The sequence below is a fragment of the Meles meles genome, chromosome 16 (assembly GCF_922984935.1).
Source record: "Meles meles chromosome 16, mMelMel3.1 paternal haplotype, whole genome shotgun sequence".
Lineage (NCBI taxonomy): Eukaryota > Metazoa > Chordata > Mammalia > Carnivora > Mustelidae > Meles > Meles meles.
Window position 1 is genome coordinate 34,856,562 of NC_060081.1, and position 19,417 is coordinate 34,875,978.

Below are 19,417 nucleotides of genomic sequence, written 5' to 3' on the forward strand. Positions count from 1 at the left end.
CCATCCCTTCGCCAGATGTCAGTCGCGGTGAGCAAGGGATTCCTGAACCAACGTGACACTGCGTGTTTGAGGTTATCCCTACTAGACAGCCACGCGTCATCTTCCATTTCCCCCGCATACTTAAAAGATTAAAGTTCACCTTGGACTAAGACCCCTACGGAGAGTCACGCCTCTCGCCCCGAAATCCCCGGCGCCGGCAGTCTGCCAGCTCAGATCCCCATCCCGCCCCGCTCTGCGGCCTTCTGGGAAATGTAGTTGATGCCTCCCACATCCCCGCCTTCAGAACCGGACTCGGCACTACAAGTCCCGATAGGCCTTGCGCGCCTCGCCAGCGCTCCCCGCCTGTGGGAGAGAAGGGCGAAGGCGCGGAAGGCGAGTCGGAGCCGGCTGAGGAGGTTGTAGCGGCGGCAGCGGGCGACATGGACAACGCGGGGAAGGAGCGTGAGGCAGTGCAGCTGATGGCGGAGGCCGAAAAGCGAGTCAAAGCCTCCCACTCCTTCCTCCGAGGGCTGTTTGGGTGAGCGCCAGACTGCGAGTGCCCTGAGGGGGGTTTCCGTCGCGCGCCCCCTCCCCAGCCAGCCGCCCCCAAGCGCGTCCTGTTGAATTCTCTTTCTCCCCTGAGACGCCTGTGGGTCCTCATTTCCCCTGCATCTTCCGGACAGCTCCTAAGCCTTAGGGCCTCCTAGAAGCACCCCCCTCCAAGAATGCCCCGGGGGCTCTCAGAACCCCCGCGCTCCCTCCAGAGATCCCCTTGGGTCCCCAGACCTCACCCCCGTACCTCCTGGAACCTCCAGAATCTCTCGGGGTCCCTCAGCCCCCACACACGGTCCAGACAGCCCCTGGGGTCCCCAGAGGGCCCCCACGCCCTCCACGCCCCCACCTGCCTGGTGTTACCCTTGCGTTGGTGGGGGGGTGTCCCACGGCCTCGCCTGGAGGGTGCTATCGCCGCGGTTGCGGGACAGACTTGTTCACTCCGCCACGGTTGAAGCTGCATCGCTAGGAGACCGGTGTTGGTGGGAGGCGAGCCCAGGGGCAGCCGGAGGGGCGGGTCCGGGGACCCCCCCCCACCCCCCGTCCCTGCGCCTGACCCTTGCATCTGGGCGCATCTGGCTGGGCGGTGGGCCCCGCGGCGGAGCAGATTGGCGCGGCGCCCCCATTCCAGAGATCGTGTGCGGGTTTGCCTTTCGCCAAGTAGATATTTAATAAACGTTCGTTGGAGAACGAATACGTTTCCTCAGCGTAGTATTTTTACTTCAGCAGAGATTGATGGGTTTGCCCGGGCCTGCTGTTTGATTAAGGATAACGCAGCTCCTGTCTAAGTAGGTGTCTTTTGGGAATCCCGTTAATTTTCTGTAATTCTCCCGTGTTCTCCTAGGGAAGGTCTTAAATTCAGACTGAGCAAAAAGCAGAGCTTGTACTGACGGTTCTGGGCGGTTAAATATGTGAATGATTCAGCTGTTTAGATTAGAGAGGCTGAAATTTCCTGGTGGTTTTTGTTGTTGTTTTTCTTTTTGAAAGTGAAAGATCTGCCGAGCAAGAGCATATTTTTATTTTTGAGAAGGACCAGTACTTAATCGTTGCATTATTAGACAGTTTTATTTCTGTACTAAATTCAGTTTGGAATCTGCTTGTTTTGCTATCAGCATTCTTTTGATTATAATAAAACACTACCATTGGGGATACATCCCCAGGAAATGCTTAGATGCAGGTTTCATGCAGTGCATTGTAGTAGGATGCAAAGATGCGTAAAGGTAAGGGTTACTATCCTTAGGAACCTCTCAAAGGGCATTTATCCTAGCTGGTTTCTAAATTTCTCATAGGATTTGTAGTTCCAAACATAGCAATTAATCACAAGTTCCCCCCTTTAAAAGTTACCCGGATATATGGTGATACTTAAGGAGCACTGTTTCCCCTTTAAAAGTTACCCTGATATATGCTGTTACACTTAAGGAGCACTGCTAATACTTGATGCTAACACCAAACAATAGCTCCTTATTGTGATTCCCAAAACATTTAAAATATATTCATATAAAATTTAATGTCCTAGCACCTCCTGCCTAGAGGTGATCTTAATGTCACAGAAGATTTCAAGTCAGAATGTACTTCCCTGGAAGAGAATCTATAATTGGCAGAGGAAAACTTTACAGCACTTGATACTGGTCTCAGGGGAACCTTCCTTTTTGTGAAGAGGTGTCATGTTTATTGTTTTTATGAAATTGGGCCAAGTCTTGAGCCAGTAATCCTAAAAGGATTTTAAAAAGACTTTTGTTTATAAACAAGCATCTCTTTTCTCCTTGATTGTTGATCACCTGTTTCATTGAGAGAAGGTATAGGAAGACTTTAACCTTCGCCCTTTACAGTCAGTTTGCACAAAAGTAACTTCATCCTAGGCCTGGATATGGCAGGCCAGTTGATTGTCTTAGCTTTTGGATGGGGGGTTGGGGGGACAAGGTACTTAGCCTCTATGTGCATTAGTTTTGTCTGTTATAAAAAGGGGTAATAATAGTATATCTTTAAGTGAGGGTTGAGTGAGTGTATGCTTGTAAAACATTTAGAACCATTGGAGATGGTGATTATGAAATATTAATTAGCATATTCATCAAAATTGTCAGCCACTACTTACCAAGGAAGCAAAGAGCCAGACAGATTAAGTGACTGCCAGAATTTGAGAGCCAAAGACCTTTAGGACTAGGTCTTTGGTCTTTTAATTAAAGATTTGAAAGAGCTTTGTACCATGTAAGTTTATTTATCCTATAGGGAAGTGTGTTATTTTCAGTGATAGTTGGCTCCAGGAAAGTTTAGGGAAGAAGAGTACTCAGGGTCCTATGAGTTTTAGTGGTATATAATTACTTGAAGCTGAACTCCAGGCCTAGTTTCTCTGTCAGTAACAGTAGGAAGTATCAGTTTTAGATGTTTAGAATCTTCCAATATATTTGGCATCATTTGTACCTCTCCTCATCCTTCTAGGCTGGAGCACATGTTAGTCCACCCTGCCACCCTTCCTTTGATGTAGAAATTTCCCATCTACTTGTCATCCTTTCTTGAAACCACAGTGTAATCCATCTCCCTGTGTGAGACTCCTGAATTAACGGAACATACATAACTGATGTGTATCATGAGTATCATCCAAGCCCAATGTAGTTAAGAGCTGACCAGTTAGTGGTTTAAAGGGGGCAGGTGATGCAGTTCTGAAGACATGGCAGCTATTAGAAGGTGCTCAGCATATTGTGCCGTACCTTGTATGGACTCATGCTCATAATCCAAACTGCAGATAAAAATGTATTAGGAGCTTATCTTCTTCACGCCCTGTTTATCCACCACCCACACAGGTTTTATGGCAATACTGTATTCTCAGTACTATTCTTTTTCTCTTCTTTGTTGCTTTCAGTAAGGTTAGATGAAAATACACATTGTATATTCCTGAGGAAAGGTCAATCATGTATTCTGTGTAAAAGGCACAACAAGTCCCATTCTTGTCTCCAAGATGTTAGCGAACCACTGAGGGATGCAGCCATCACAAAATACCTATTATGCATGTTCTGCTTTTCTCCTTGACTGCCAGTTAGTGGTGTGTTTTTATAGCTGTAGTATTTAATTAAAATTTACTATTTCTGAAGAGCTTAGCACAATATAACAAAACTACCACCAAAAGAGCAGTGTTTTCGTTTCATTTGTTCCCAGGCATGAGCTATGGAATTTTATAGTTAATTTCAAATTCAATTATAGAATCTTAATGAACTGCCAGTAAGATCTTAAACTGACCTGAGTGTGACGTAAAGTAGTTTTGAATTACTAAGGTCTCTCTTACTGTCTTTTCCTTGTTAATAGGAGGCCAGATTGGGGATAGCCTGCACAGTGCACATCACAGACAGTGGCTGCTTAAGAATGACAATTGGAAGATGTTCTGCATGGCTAATGCTGTCTTTCACTTTGGGATGTTGCCCAGCCATAAAGCTTGTAAAGAGCCATGAATTTGGCAGTGTCAAATTTAATGAAAGACCCTATTGGGTTATCTTGATGCAATTATGAGTCCATAATTTCTTAGCTATTTTTGAAATTGGGGATATTTCGGGCAACTGGGTGGCTCACTGGGTTAAGCCTCTGCCTTTGGCTCAGGTCATGATCTCAAGGTCCTGGGATCCAGCCCCGCATCTGGCTCTCTGCTCAGCAGGAGGCCTGCCCCACCCCGCCACCCCGCACCCCCTGCCTCTCTGTCTGCTTGTGATCTGTCAAATAAATAAATAAAATCTTAAAAAAAAAAGTAAAGAAAATTGGGAATATTTCTTAAATATTGTAGGCCATTAATTATGAGTATTCTTCACTCAGCTTTATTTCTACAAAGACTATTTTTAAGTTTTGCCAAAATGTGGTAAAGACATATGATAGCATTTGTAAAGCATTAGGGGCACCTGGATGGCTCAGTGGGTTAAGCAACCAACTCTTGGTTTTGGCTCAGGTCATGATCTCAGGGTGATGGGATTGAGCCCTGAGTCAGGCTCCTTGCTGAGTGTGGAACCTGCTTGAGATTTTCTTCTTCCCTCTCCCCCTGTCCCTCCCCACCACTCCTCTTTAAAAAAAAAGGGGGGGGTGTTTTGGTTTTTTTGATTTTATTTTCTAGTTTTAGTGCCAAGTTATAGTTTGTATATCAAATGATAAAATCTTTCTAGATTGGCCTTATTCTGTTTGCATTTGCAGTGTTCACCATCTGTTCTCTCATTGTTGTGAGCTCTGTGAGGTGCACTTGTTTAGAAGAGGTAGGGAGGACCCATGGTGGTGTGTAACTCCAGAATGTAAGCTCCTGGGGAGTCTGTCCTCTGTCATTGCTCTCACCCCACACCTCACTCGACGTGTGTCATGCAGTAGGCACTTGGTGGATATTGGTGGAGAGAATGTGAATCCTCCTACCATGCTGATTTTTTTTTCTTTTACTTTTGTTTAGTTTTCAAGAGCAAAGGCAACAAAGTGAAGGGGAGTTCATGTCACTTCCGTCTATGTTTTACTTAAATATGTGTTTACTATAAATGTAGTAGCTACTACATATGTGAGAAGAATGCAAGGACCATGGAGAAGTTCCAGTTAAAAAGTAAAGTATTCCCCGAGTCTCCTCTCTCCTAAAGAAGAATGATACTCCCAAGAAGTAATGATTTTTAATTTCCTTTTAATTTCTCTGATGGTTACCACTGTAATTCTAAATAATTTTGGAATACTTCTACTTCCTGATTTACTAATTTTAGATAGTATCTATTGACTCTGCTAAAAATGATGAATAGTTTCATGGCCTTGTATTTTCTCTCTTACCTCTTGATTTTACTTAGTTAACTGTCAATCTCTGAATATTAACGTTTATATATGAATAACATATTTAAATTGTAATTCTTTTAATTTTTTTATTTTTTTAATTTTTAAAATTTTTTTAAATTTTAATTTTACAATTTAATTTTTTAAATTAAATTGTAATTCTACTTTTAATTTTTTTTTCCAATGGTTCCCTGTTTCCGTGAGTTACATAGTGGCCATGAGTAGGTTGTCCAAACTGGGATGTTTTTGAGATGCCAGGAAGATGGGTGTAAGCTAAGGGTGTCTGTCCCTCCAGCCAGGACACAGGATCATCCAAGTTCTGGTAGACTTTGCTATCTGTTCTTATGCTTCACTTTGTGTTCATTTGATTAGATGGTAAGGTCAGTAAAGCTTTTGTACCTGTAAAGCATTTTCAGTGACTAACACTTAGGGTTCACAGTAAGGAAATGCTAGAAGTAGAATTTCAGAATGCTAACCATTTCTGTATTTAAATGGACTTATTATAAGTAACGGTAATTTAATTATAATCGAAATAACTAACAGATCATTACTTTCTGGCTTAAAGTACATATTCATGATAAGGAAGTCTCTGTCAACTTCTGTTTTAATGAGTGTTTTCATTAAAGATTGAAGAGTTATATTTTAAAAAAGATTTATTTGAGACAGAGGGAGAGAGAGAGCATGAGGGGTGTGGAGAGGCAGAGGGTGAGGGAGAAGCAGACTCCCTGCTGAGCAAAGAGCCTGACTTGGGGCTTGATCCAAGGATTCTGAGATCATTACCTGAGCTGAAGACTCTTAACCAACTGAGCCACCCAGGTGTCCCAAGCTTATATTTTGAAGGCCTCTTTAGTATCTGTGGAGACAAACATGATTTTTCTCCTTAGTTACTAATATTTTAATGAATGGATGTTCTCATATTAAACTGCTCTGGCATTCCTTGAATAGCCCCTCTGGATCATGATATAATTTATATTTTTTAATGTGCTATTCAGTTCTGTTTTTAATTCTTTTCTTTTGAATTATTTTCTTTATGGTTCTTTTGTGTATAGCCCATCAGGTTGAAGTATCAATGTTATAGGTGCCTCATAAAAATAATGTAGAGATTTTCCTTTTAACCTCATGCTGTGGTTTTGAAGATTTAAGTGAACCCTTAAACGGATTCTTTTGAACGTTCTTTAGTTCAGTAGTTTCTTCCCTCTGTCACTTCTGTGTTTTTGCATTTACCCTTCTTTCTTGATTCTTTTGATCTTTTTCCTCCAAACAACTAATATTTTTGACTTATGGATTTTATTACTTTCCTGTTTTCTGCTTTTACCTCCATTGCTTTCTTCCATTTTTCCCTCTGGCTTTTTTGGGGTGAATGGAATATGGTATTTCTTTCAATATTTTCATTATTGTATTTATATGGATCTGAATATTCATGGATGAATTTTCCTTTAAAACGGTATTAATGTTTTAAATTGTATCCCCCCCCATTTTGATACATAGTGTTTTTAATTGTAATTTGTTTCCTCTTTAACCCAAGGGTTTATGGGTTGTGTTCGAGGTGGAGGGGTTGTGATTTCTAGTTTTCTTTCATTATAATCAGAGAACTTACTAAGGTTTTCTTTGCCCCTGGTATATGATTGGTGTTTATGAATGGCCCTTGCACACTTGCAAAGAAGGCAGATGTTCTCCTATTGGAGTGTATGCCTTGATAGAGATCCCTGATTTGATTATGTTGTCAGGCCTTTCACATCTGTTTATTTGTTGTCCACTTAACTTTCTTGAACTAAAAGGGGTATGGTCATATCTCCTTTTATAAGTGCATTTCTGTCTGTCTTGCATTTCTTGTAGTTTCTGGTTTATAAAGGTGGCTATTTATATTTTGGTAAGTAGATGTTCACAATTAATATAATTTTGTTATGAATTGTATTTTTAGCATTAGCAAGTGAATTTCTTTCTTTCATTTAGTATTTTTGAGCCCAAATTCTGCCTTGTCTAATACTGGAGTAGCAACCCTTGCTTTCTTATTATTTGCATTTGCCTGCTTGAGGACTGTATTATATAAGAGGATTATACATTCAGCCTGCTGCCATGTGACCTGTGCTGCCTGGCCCTGGGCAGAGTACACTTCCCCTCCCCATTGAGTATTCTCTGGCCCATGACTGACTTTGAGGGAGTGTGTGGAAGGGGGATGCACACTCTACTTGAGCGGAAGCTGCAGGGGTCATCTCTTGCTTCTGCCCTGTTTTTGTTTTGTTTTGTTTTAAAAACAAAAAGGAAAAAGAAAGAAAAAAAGAGTACTCCAGATAGGGCTACATGCCAGAATAGAGAGATGACACTTGGAGAAAGAACAAGCAGAACTGGCCTGCAGTTACAGGTAAAGTGAGTGAGAAGCCTTTGAAGGTTTGAGGGTTATTTGTTGTTGCAACAAATTAAAAAAAAGTTGGTAGATATATGTGGTATACTTTTGACCATCTCTTTAATCTTAAGCCTTTTCAGAATAGCTTTATTTTAGTTGTGTCTCTCCTATTGAGCACGCAGTTGGCTTTTGTTTTACGAGCAAATCTAAAAACCTTCAGTCCATTTACATTGTTTATATGACTGGTATATAATTGGTTTTTAAATCTGTCATCCTTCTTTGTTATATTTATTATGTCTTTGTACTGATTATGTATGATGCTTTTATTTTCTTTCTTTAGGTGATCTTTTTTTTTTTTTAAGATTTTATTTATTTATTTGACAGAGAGAGAGAGAGAGATAGCAGGGAGAGAACATATGCAGGGAAAGTGGGAGAGGGAGAAGCAGGCTCCCTGCCCAGCCGGAACCCAGATGCTGGACTTGATCCCAGGACTCTGGGATCTTGACCCAAGCCGAGACAAAGGCAGACACCCAACAACTGAGCCACCCAGGCACCCCCATGTGATCTCTTTTCTGTGCATTTTTGGGGGGATGGATTTTGTATTTTGTATTTTTGTTCTACTGGTAACCTTTATACTATGAATCTTTTTTAATGCCCTTAGCTCTGGTAGGCATTTAGTATTTGTTTGATGTGGAAAACACCCTTTACCTATGTGCCAGTCCTTGAGCTTATTCTAAAATTTTCCCTTTGTCCAGAGTATATGTGTGGAAGGACAGAGTTCAGTTATTTATACTTTATTGGAACAGATGTCTCCATTTTATTTTTCTATCCTGTCACTACATTTTTTTCTCTTCTCTTTGATCTGTAGTAAAACATATTCAGTGCCCCCACCACCAGCCTTTTCACTGATGTTCCTTAGTCATCTTCATAGTTGGAAGCCAGAATGGTATTCCTTAAGTCCTTGCTTCCATCAGTAGTATTTATTCGTTGGCTTGGCTGGCTGTGTGATCTTTTCTTCCCTTGAGTTTCTTCAAAAATGTTGTTCCCCAGTCATCTTGCTTTGTATGTTGTCTTGCTTTGTATGTTGGTGTTGAAGTCTAAGTCAAGCTAACCCGATTTTCTTAATTTTGTAAGTGACTTTGCCTGGAAGCCTAAAGATTTTCTTGATTTATAAAATCTAATAGTCTTGGGGTACGTGGGTGGCTCAGTGGGTTAAGCCTCTGCCTTTGGCTCAGGTCATGATCTCAGGGTCCTGGAATAGAGCCCACATCCAGATCTCTGCTCAGTGGGGAGCCTGCTCCCCCTCCCCCGCCTCTCTGCCTCCTTGTGATCTCTCTCTGTGTCAAATAAATAAATAAAGTCTTTTTTAAAAATCTTAAAAAAAAAACTAATAGACTTACTAGATGTGTTTGACTGGGTCAGTTTTCTTAGTACATGACAGACCCTTTCAGTATTTAGATTCACATCTTATTTTGTTTCTATAAAATTTTCTGAAATTAGAGTTTTAAATATTATTTCAATATTTTCTTTTGTTTTACTCCCATTTTCAGGTATTACTTTTATCCTGTCACTTTTTCTTGAATCCATTTCCTTCCCTTATTTCACTTCCATGCTCTTGGCTGTTTTCATTCTTCTCAGTGTTAATAGAATTTGTTCTCCCCATAGGTATGTTCTAGATAAGACTTTACTTCTGAGATGACTTGGTCTTTTTCTTTCTTTCCTTCTAGAATTTGAAATAGGAGTTCATGGTTTTATTTTTTGTGTGTGCATGTAGGGAAGGAAGAACTTCACCTTTGTTCTCTACTCTCCTAGGTTCTCCAGACAAACTAACAAGAAAAAGTAGTTTATTGAACACAGGTAGCAATGAGTAACTCAGAGGGGTAATTAGAACTGGGCTTGATCTCAGCGTCCTGGTATGGAGTCCCACATTGGGCTCCTTGCTCAGCAGGGAGCCTGCTTCTCCGTCTGCCTTTGCCTGCCACTCTGTCTGCCTGTGCTCGCTCTCTCATGCGCGCTCTCTCTGACAAATAAATAAAATCTTAAAAAAAAAAAAAAAAAAGAACTGGTCTTATAGTGCCTTAACAAAGAACAAAATATTTGTAGAGAAGTGTCAGGACCAAGGTTTTAGGCTTCTAAGGATGACAAACTGGAAAACAAAGGATTAACGTTTGTTTGTGCAGGCTCATTTCCGTATGAACTTTCCATCTGCTTAATGACCATAAAACTTTCCCAAGAGAAGGGATTATGGCAGTCCTCATTTCTTAGAAATTTCTGCGTTTAGTCAGATGGGGAAGCTCTGAGAAGGTGTCTTTCTAGATCTGCTATTCTCATTTTCCTCCAGCTCAAAATAGTCTTTATGCCAAAGTGGTGTATTTTGGGGTGGCATATTCTGGTCCCCTGCATGCTCTTGCATTCTGAGTTTTAAGTTTTTGACCTGTGATGTAGTTTCATATCTATAAGTATTTGTTTAATAATCTTTAAATTGTATGGAATTGTTTTTGTCTGCTTTGTGATAGTTTTGGGGAACATTTTTGTCAGTTGCAAAGGTTTTATTCTTACTTCTTACATGGTAGTTTTGTATGGATGCTGCTTGCCTTCTGTTTAGAGTGTCTTGGATTTTCTTGGGATCATAATAGCGTGTGTTTCTGTAATGGGAGATGAAGGGTGGGTGCTTTCACAGGTTTCTTAGTTTAAATTCTCTCTTCCATAGATAACATTAAGGACTTTTTTTTTTTTTTAATGAAAAGTGTTAGGGAGGGGTGCTAGGGGTTTGGTGTGACTCTTGGTACTGTGATACTCCTTTGTTTCACAGGACTCTTAGTTTATTTCTATCACTGATTTTCTTTCCCTTCACTACCAAGCTTCCATGGAGCTGCCTCTGCCTCTCCCAGAAGCCACTTCTTCTGGAGGCCACCACCTCTAGCCAAGTTTTCCTTGCATTTCCCTAGTTCTACTGCTCCAGTGGCTGTGATGTTGTGATGTAATAAGAAATGTATATTTGTTCTTCATCCTTGGTTCCTGGCACAAAATTTGTAAAGTGCTTGTGGGATCCTCAGTGGTAAGAGTGAGAGAAGGATCTTCTGTATCATAATAAACCCCTTTCAACATTACTGAAGTTTTTGCTAATGAGGTGACTGTTGTTGGGGCCCTAGGTGGCTTCAGAATGAAGGCTGGTCCTCAGAGGAGCCAACCATATGATTAGAGGGTTGGAACTTTCAGCCCCACCCCCAAACATTCCCAGGAGAGAAGAAGGGTTGGGGATTGAATAAATCACCAGTGGTCAGTGATTTAATCAGTCATGCCTGTGTAGTGAAGAATCTTCCCAGAACCCTAAATGGTGGGTTCAGGGAGCTTCTGGGGTGGTGAACATATGGAGGTGTTAGGAGGTGGTGCCCCTGGATTGGGTGTGGATGCTCCTTGTTCGCCTTCCAATATACCTTGCCCTGTGCATCTCTTCCATTAGCTGTTTCTGAGTTACATCATTTGTGATCTTAAGAAAATATTTTCCCGAGTTCTGTGAGTTCTTGAAAATTAATCATATTTCAGGAGGGGGTTGTGGGAACTCCTCGTTTTTAGTCAAGTTAGAGATGTGAGTACCTTGAGTACCCACTACTTGAGAATGCTGTCTGAAGTAGGGGCAGTCTTGTGGGACTGGCCCCTTATCTGTTGGGTTTGCATTGACTCTGGGTAGTGTCACAGTTAAATTGAATTGTAAGACACCTAGTTGGTGCCTGCAGAGAACTGGAGAATTAGATGTGGGAAACCTACATGTTTGGTGTCAGAAGTGTTGTGAGTAGGGAAATAGCATTTCTGTTAATGGTGGAGATATTTTAAACAGAGTTTGAATTTTTCTCTCCTTTCTGGATACTTTTTGTGTTTGTTTTAAAAGTTTGGATGATAAATGGGAAAACTTCCAAAAAAATGTAATGTGGGTAGTTTCTTCCACCCAGATCCTGAATGGTCATCATTGTTATTGAGACCTGTGTGCCAGGTCCTGTTTTGGTCCCTGTCCTCAGAGTCAGCCTAAGGGCTAAAGTAATGTCGCTCACAAATAGTGAAAGTATGTCCTAGTTGGTGGGGTTTTGCCCCATGGGTCCCAGGCACTCGGAAAAGTTATCTCTGTTTGCAGTCCTCTGATGTAGTTTGACATCCATTCAGGATACTTCGATTATAATAGAGTCGAATTTTGTCTCAGTTCTGCTTTCACATTGAAACAGCACTGTCAGTGTCGTTTTTATATTTCTTCTCTGCTACTCTGTGATTTTAGAAGCAACTTTACTTCTCCCTCAGTAGTTGCCTCCTTTTCTTCTGGGTACATCTCATGATGTGTGTGCTGGTAGTCCCCATGATGCTACTTTAACATCCCTCTCTTACCACCCACAGTCCTAGAAGAGCATGTACTTTGATTGCCAGTGTTTTGTAGTGCTCCAAAAATAGTTCTTATTCAAGATGAGGAAAAATCAAGATTTTAGATTATTTAAGGATTAATTGGTTTTTAAAAAAATCAATGACTGATCTGCATTTAGATGTTATGGGAGTTCTTTGAAATAATGGACTATAGTTTCCTAGGCTGGATTCTCCTCCCCATGCCCCGCAGCATCTGAATTGGAACAGACAGGGTGGGATTGTGAAGAGAGGGAGGGACTTGCAGGCTGGGCTCAAGGCACAGCTCTGTGGTTCACTGGCTCCTGGTGGGACATGTTGGGGCTCTCACCATGTTTCTTCAGTGGAACATGGGAGGTGGGATGGGCATTCAGATCTTTTCCAAGCCCTGAAGTTAAATATTTTTTCCTGAGTATTCTGATCTCTTTATGGGTGAGAACTTCTTTTTTTCTTAGTGTTTTCTGACACTGATCTCAGTGAATGTGTCCTGAATAAGCAATGTCAAGAAGGGAAGGGAGTCTGCCTTGCGCCTGAAATTGAGAGTTGGTGGAGTCAGCTGAGGCTGCATGGGTGGGGTGGTGATGGTGGTGGTAGAGGTGATGGTGGTGGCAGTGGTAGTTCTTAGGGCTGGTCAGTTTCCTTTTGTAGTGCAGAAGGTGTTTTCTTTAAGTTCGTGGTAGCATAATCTCCCCAAATAGTTAAGTATGGCCCAGTTTAGCTTCTCTTAATGTCAGTTCAGTGCCCGTACTCATATTTATTATAACTTTATAATGTAGATTCCCTCTTAGAACTTACTTCTCTTTTCAAGGATCTTATACCTCACTTATGGAGGCTTTGAATAACAACTATTTGAATTATTTGAACATAAGTTCTGAGTATTTGTCCTTAAAATTCAGAAACGTTAACTTTCACATGAATAGAACACAGTAAGGCATTTGGAATGATTTCAGAAGTACATTTCTTCATAAATTGTTAAAGTTATGTTTTGTTTATGACAAGTGAGTTTTTCTAGTGCTTATAAAATGAATATCTTCTCATGATTCTGTTTTAGGAGAGGTGAGGAGAGGCGAATGTCTTTAGTTTTTATAAAAATATATTCATTATTTTTATAATGATCACTGAACTTGACATCAGGTTCAGCTCCACCACTGACCTTGGCTAGATGACCTTGGGTGAGCCATTGACCTCCAGATATAGTTTTGTTTTTTCTTTTTTTAGTTTTATTTATTTGAGAGAGAACATAAGCAGAATGAGGAGAAGCAGGCTCCCCACTAAGCAGGGAGCCTGACGAGGGCCTCAATCCTAAAACCAGGGCTCAATCCCAAGACCCCTGGATCATGACCTGAGCCAGGCACACGCAGATAGAATTTTCTCTTCTGTCAAATGGATTTGGCATCTTTCACTCTGATTGTAATAATGATGGAAATGACATAACATATGTGGAAATATCCAGCATAAAACCTAGCATAACATAGGCGTTCTATTATTCCTAGCTGAATCTGTCTCCAAAAATAATAGGGTAAAGTACATTTTAATTAAGCTAGTTTTATTTGGAAACCTTTAATAAGAATGATTGAACTATAATTACAGTGTAAGATTCCTGGTACACTTTAGAAAAATAAGACAAGAAAGTGGTAAGCCTTTGTTAGCTCCAGGGAGTTATGGATGGCTAAGATCAAAAACTTAGGAATTTTCCATTGCGGTAATTAGCTAATTGTTTTGTTGTTGTTGTTTAATATATAAGGGTGTGATTGAAAGAAAGCTTTGCTAATTCTGACAATATATTTTTGGTGTGGCTTGTCGCCATCCTGTCATTCACTGTGTGACATAGCCCCCAAAGGTTTTTTTTTTTCTTTTTTTGTGTGTGGGGTAAGGAATAGAGTGGTACAGCTTTATATATAGTAAATACTATATAATTCATCCATTTAAAGTGTCCAGTTCAATAGTTTTTACCATAGTCACAAAGCTGTGCATCCATCATAATCCAATTTTAGAACATTCTCATCGCCACCAAAAGAAACTCTACTATCCTTGCCCCTGCCCATTTTTTTCCCAAACTCTAGGCAATCACTAATCTGTTTTCTGTCTCTATAGATTTGCTTACTCTGAAATGATATCTTATAATATGCTCATGGCTTCTTTCATTTAACATAATGCTTTCAAGGCTTATCTGCATTAGAGCATTAGAGTACTTCATTTCTTTTTATTGTCCAATATTCCATTGTGTGCATATACCACATTTTTTTATCTTCTCATCTGTTGATGGACATTTAGGTTGTTCCCACTTTTTGGCAGTTATGAATAATGCTAGGGTGAATGTTTGTATACAAGTTTTTGTATGGGCATAGTCTTTTTATTTCTCTTGGGTGTGTACCACTGGGTCATATAGTAACTCTACGTTTAACCTTTTGAGCAACTAACTAAATGTAGCTGCAGCATTTTACATTTGTACCAACAGTATTGGAGGGTTTCAATTTCTTTACATCCTCCCTAACATTTGTTATTATCTGTTTTTTGATTCTAGCCATCCTCGCAGGTGTGAAATGGGATCTCATTTGTGGTTTTTATTTGCATTTCCCTGATGACTAATGATGTTGAATAACTTTTCATGTGCTTATTGGCTGTTTGTGTATCTTCTTTGAGGAATTGTCTAATCAGATCCTTTGCCTATTTTTTTTAATTATTAAGTCATTTCTTTTTTTATTGAGTTGTAAGAGTTCATTACACATTCCAGATATAAGTCCCTTAGCAGACAGGCATGTCCCTTATTTATACAAATATGCCCAAAAGTCTTTATGCCTTCAGTACCTGCACCTAATTATAATAATCATCTTGATTGAGTACGGACTCTGGGTCAAGCCCTGCAGCGGCCACTATATATGGATTATTTCCATTGATCTTTATAATGACCCACAAGTAGAGATTCTGTTATCTGCTGTTTACACATGCAAAAACTTGAGGCCCAGAGAAGTTAAAGAATTAGCTTGGGCAAGACAATTAGTAGTTACCGCCTAAGGTGTGAGTCACACTGGAGTCAGTGTACTGCACTGGAGGCGTACTGACACAGAATTGTCTATGGCCCTCTGCTAGAGCTCAGACCTTCTTTGAGTTTCTGACATATGCATATGTGCTCACTGTTATTCATATTGTGCCCACTCTCCAAGGGTCAGCCTTGATTTCCCCTTTCTTTTAGTCCTTGTGTCCTTAAACCACTCTGAATTCCTCACTGCATATGGTGTTTTGTGTTCATTCTTTGGTTATTTATGTTTATAGTGTGGATAGACAAGGTAGAGAAACATCATTATAAAAGGGTCTAGTTTAGCATAGGAAGAACGAAGCCTGAATTAGAAAACTCTGGTGCAAGTTACAGAGGATTATTTTTGCCTTTGTGTAAGAAGACATGTCTGACAGCTAAAGCTGTCCCTCAGTGGAATCATCTGTCTAGTGGAGAACTTTCCGTAACAGTATGTATTCAAGCAGCAGTAGAGTTTCCTTCTCTCAGGATGTTATAAAATGCATTTCCACATGGGATGATGGGCTGGACACTGAGGCCCTTCCATGTTGGAGAAGAGCTTTTCTCCTGCCAGAGGTGATAATGTTGCAGCCAAAAAGCATGGCTTCAGGTTTTCATTTTTGTTTTTAAAGTCTGGATAAACATAGTGCTAAACTCTTAAAAAACAGGGTAAACAATGTCTTTAATCTTCAAATTTTAATCTTTTGTGAATATTGTACTTCTTATTTCTCCAGTTGACCTAAAACTTAAATTTCCATACATGGAAAAACTCTGATTAAAAACTCTGGCTCTCGAGGACTAAACTCTCAGCTCGGGGTTACCTTGAACTGGTCGCGGGCTGGGTGAGCTCGGAGCGCGGCTAGAGGCTGGGGATACGGGAGTGATTGGGTGCTGTCCTCTGGGGGCGCACTGAGGAGTGGGGCCCCAGGCTCTCGGCTCCTCCGGGCCGGAGACTGGGAGGCCGCCATTTTCATTCCCGTCCTCCGGAACTCTACGGAAAGCGTTCAGGGAACAGAAGCTCCCAAAAGCGAACCCGAGCCGATTACTTAGTCCGGCCGCCGGTAAGGGCGGTGCAATCCCGCCTCGGGCAAAGACACTTGAGAGTCACTACAACAGGCCCCTCCCCCAGAAGATCAACAAAATATCCAGCCAGGACGAAGTTCATCTATCAAGGAGAAAGCAGATTCAATTCCTAAGACAGCAGAGCAATTCCAGAGGAGGAGAAAGCAAAGCACGGAACTCATGGCTTTCTCCCCATGATTCTTTAGTCTTGCGGCTACTTCAATTTTTTTTTCTTTTTTCTTTTTTCTTCTTCTGCTAAATTTTTTTTAAACTTTTACCCTTTTCTTTTTTAACATTTTTTGACTAGTTCATCTAAATATATATATTTTTTCTTTCTTTTTTATATTTTTTATTTGTTTTATTTTTTAAATTTTTTTCTTTCTTTTTTTTTCTTCTTTTTTTTTTCAGAAGCTGTTTTTATCCCCTTTCTCCCCCCCACAATTTGGGGTCTCTTCTGATTTGGTTACAGCGCATTTTTCCGGGGTCTTTGCCACCCTTTTAGTAGTTTATTTGCTCCTTCATATCCTCTTATCTGGACAAAATGACAAGGCGGAAAAAATCACCACAGACAAAAGAACAAGAGACAGTACCGAAGGCTAGGGACCTAATCAACACAGACATTGGTAATATGTCAGATCAAGAGTTCAGAATGACGATTCTGAACATTCTAGCCGGGCTCGAAAAAGGCATGGAAGATATTAGAGAAACCCTCTCTGGAGATATTAAAGCCCTTTCTGGAGAAATTAAAGAACTAAAATCTAACCAAGTTGAAATCAAAAAAGCTATTAATGAGGTGCAGTCAAAAATGGAGGCTCTCACTGCTAGGATAAATGAGGCAGAAGAAAGAATTAGTGATATAGAAGACCAAATGACAGAGAATAAGGAAGCCGAGCAAAAGAGGGACAAACAGCTACTGGACCATGAGGGGAGAATTCGAGAGATAAGTGACACCATAAGACGAAACAACATTAGAATAATTGGGATTCCAGAAGAAGAAACAGAGAGGGGAGCAGAAGGTCTATTGGAGAGAATCATTGGAGAGAATTTCCCTAATATGGCAAAGGGAACAAGCATCAAAATCCAGGAGATGCAGAGAACCCCCCTCAAAGTCAACAAGAATAGGTCCACACCCCGTCACCTAATAGTAAAATTGACAAGTCTTAGTGACAAAGAGAAAATCCTGAAAGCAGCCCGAGAAAAGAAGTCTGTAACATACAATGGTAAAAATATTAGATTGGCGGCAGACTTATCCACAGAGACCTGGCAGGCCAGAAAGAGCTGGCATGATATATTCAGAGCACTCAACGAGAAAAACATGCAGCCAAGAATACTCTATCCAGCTAGGCTATCATTGAAAATAGAAGGAGAGATCAAAAGCTTCCAGGACAAACAAAAACTGAAAGAATTTGCAAACACCAAACCAGCTCTCCAGGAAATATTGAAAGGGGTCCTCTAAGCAAAGAGAGAGCCTAAAAGTAGTAGATCAGAAAGGTACAGAGACAATATACAGTAACAGTCACCTTACAGGCTACTAATGGCACTAAATTCATATCTCTCAAGAGTTACCCTGAATGTTAATGGGCTAAATGCCCCAATCAAAAGACACAGGGTATCAGAATGGATAAAAAAACAAAACCCATCAGTATGTTGCCTACAAGAAACTCATTTTAGACGCGAAGACACCTCCAGATTTAAAGTGAGGGGGTGGAAAACAATTTACCATGCTAATGGGCATCAGAAGAAAGCTGGGGTGGCAATCCTTATATCAGATCAATTAGATTTTAAGCCAAAGACTATAATAAGAGATGAGGAAGGACACTATATCCTACTCAAAGGGTCTGTCCAACAAGAAGATCTAACAATTTTAAATATCTATGCCCCTAACGTGGGAGCAGCCAACTATATCAACCAATTAATAACAAAATCAAAGAAACACATCAATAATAATACAATAATAGTAGGGGACTTGAACACTCCCCTCACTGAAATGGACAGATCATCCAAGCAAAAGATCAACAAGGAAATAAAGGCCTTAAATGACACACTGGACCAGATGGACATCACAGATATATTCAGAACATTTCCTCCCAAAGCAACAGAATACACATTCTTCTCTAGTGCACATGGAACCTTCTCCAGAATAGATCACATCCTAGGTCACAAATCAGGTCTCAACCGGTATCAAAAGATTAGGATTATTCCCTGCATATTTTCAGACCACAATGCTCTGAAGCTAGAACTCAATCACAAGAGGAAAGCTGGAAAGAACCCAAATCCATGGAGACTAAACAGCATCCTTCTAAAGAATGAATGGGTTAACCAGGAAATTAAAGAAGAATTGAAAAAATTCATGGAAACAAATGATAATGAAAACACAACAGTTCAAAATCTGTGGGACACAGCAAAGGCAGTCCTGAGAGGAAAATATATAGCAGTACAAGCCTTTCTCAAGAAACAAGAAAGGTCTCAAGTACACAACCTAACCCTACACGTAAAGGAGCTGGAGAAAGAACAAGAAAGAAACCCTAAACCCAGCAGGAGAAGAGAAATCATAAAGATCAGAGCAGAAATCAATGAAATAGAAACCAAAAAAACAATAGAAAAAATCAATGAAACTAGGAGGTGGTTCTTTGAAAGAATCAATAAGATTGATAAACCCCTGGCCAGACTCATCAAAAAGAAAAGAGAAAGGACCCAAATCAATAAAATCATGAATGAAAGAGGAGAGATCACAACTAACACCAAAGAAATACAGACAATTATAAGAACATACTATGAGCAACTCTACGCCAACAAATTGGACAATCTGGAAGAAATGGATGCATTCCTAGAGACATATAAACTACCACAACTGAACCAGGAAGAAATAGAAAACCTGAACAGGCCCATAACCAGTAAGGAGATTGAAACAGTCATCAAAAATCTCCAAACAAACAAAAGCCCAGGGCCAGACGGCTTCCCAGGGGAATTCTACCAAACATTTAAAGAAGAACTAATTCCTATTCTCTTGAAACTGTTCCAAAAAATAGAAACGGAAGGAAAACTTCCAAACTCATTTTATGAGGCCAGCATCACCTTGATCCCAAAACCAGACAAGGATCCCACCAAAAAAGAGAACTACAGACCAATATCCTTGATGAACACAGACGCAAAAATTCTCGCCAAAATACTAGCCAATAGGATTCAACAGTACATTAAAAGGATTATTCACCACGATCAAGTGGGATTTATTCCAGGGCTGCAGGGTTGGTTCAACATCCGCAAATCAATCAATGTGATAGAACACATTAATAAAAGAAAGAACAAGAACCATATGA

At 40.4% G+C, this 19,417-nt stretch overlaps 1 protein-coding gene across 3 annotated transcripts in view; it reads left to right on the top strand.

Moving 5' to 3' along the window:
• The first annotated feature begins 344 nt into the window (after positions 1-344).
• The window catches only part of NAPB (NSF attachment protein beta), a 52,407-nt gene continuing 33,334 nt past the window's right edge, over positions 345-19,417 (top strand). The window contains exon 1 of one of the 3 annotated variants that reach the window (XM_045980690.1): positions 345-517. In XM_045980690.1, coding sequence (XP_045836646.1) covers positions 420-517 — 98 coding nt within the window. In that variant the 5' untranslated portion in view covers positions 345-419. Of the gene's footprint in view, positions 518-7,485; positions 7,661-19,417 lie in introns of those variants that run through there. The other 2 variants (XM_045980693.1, XM_045980692.1) reach the window with 2 other exon arrangements.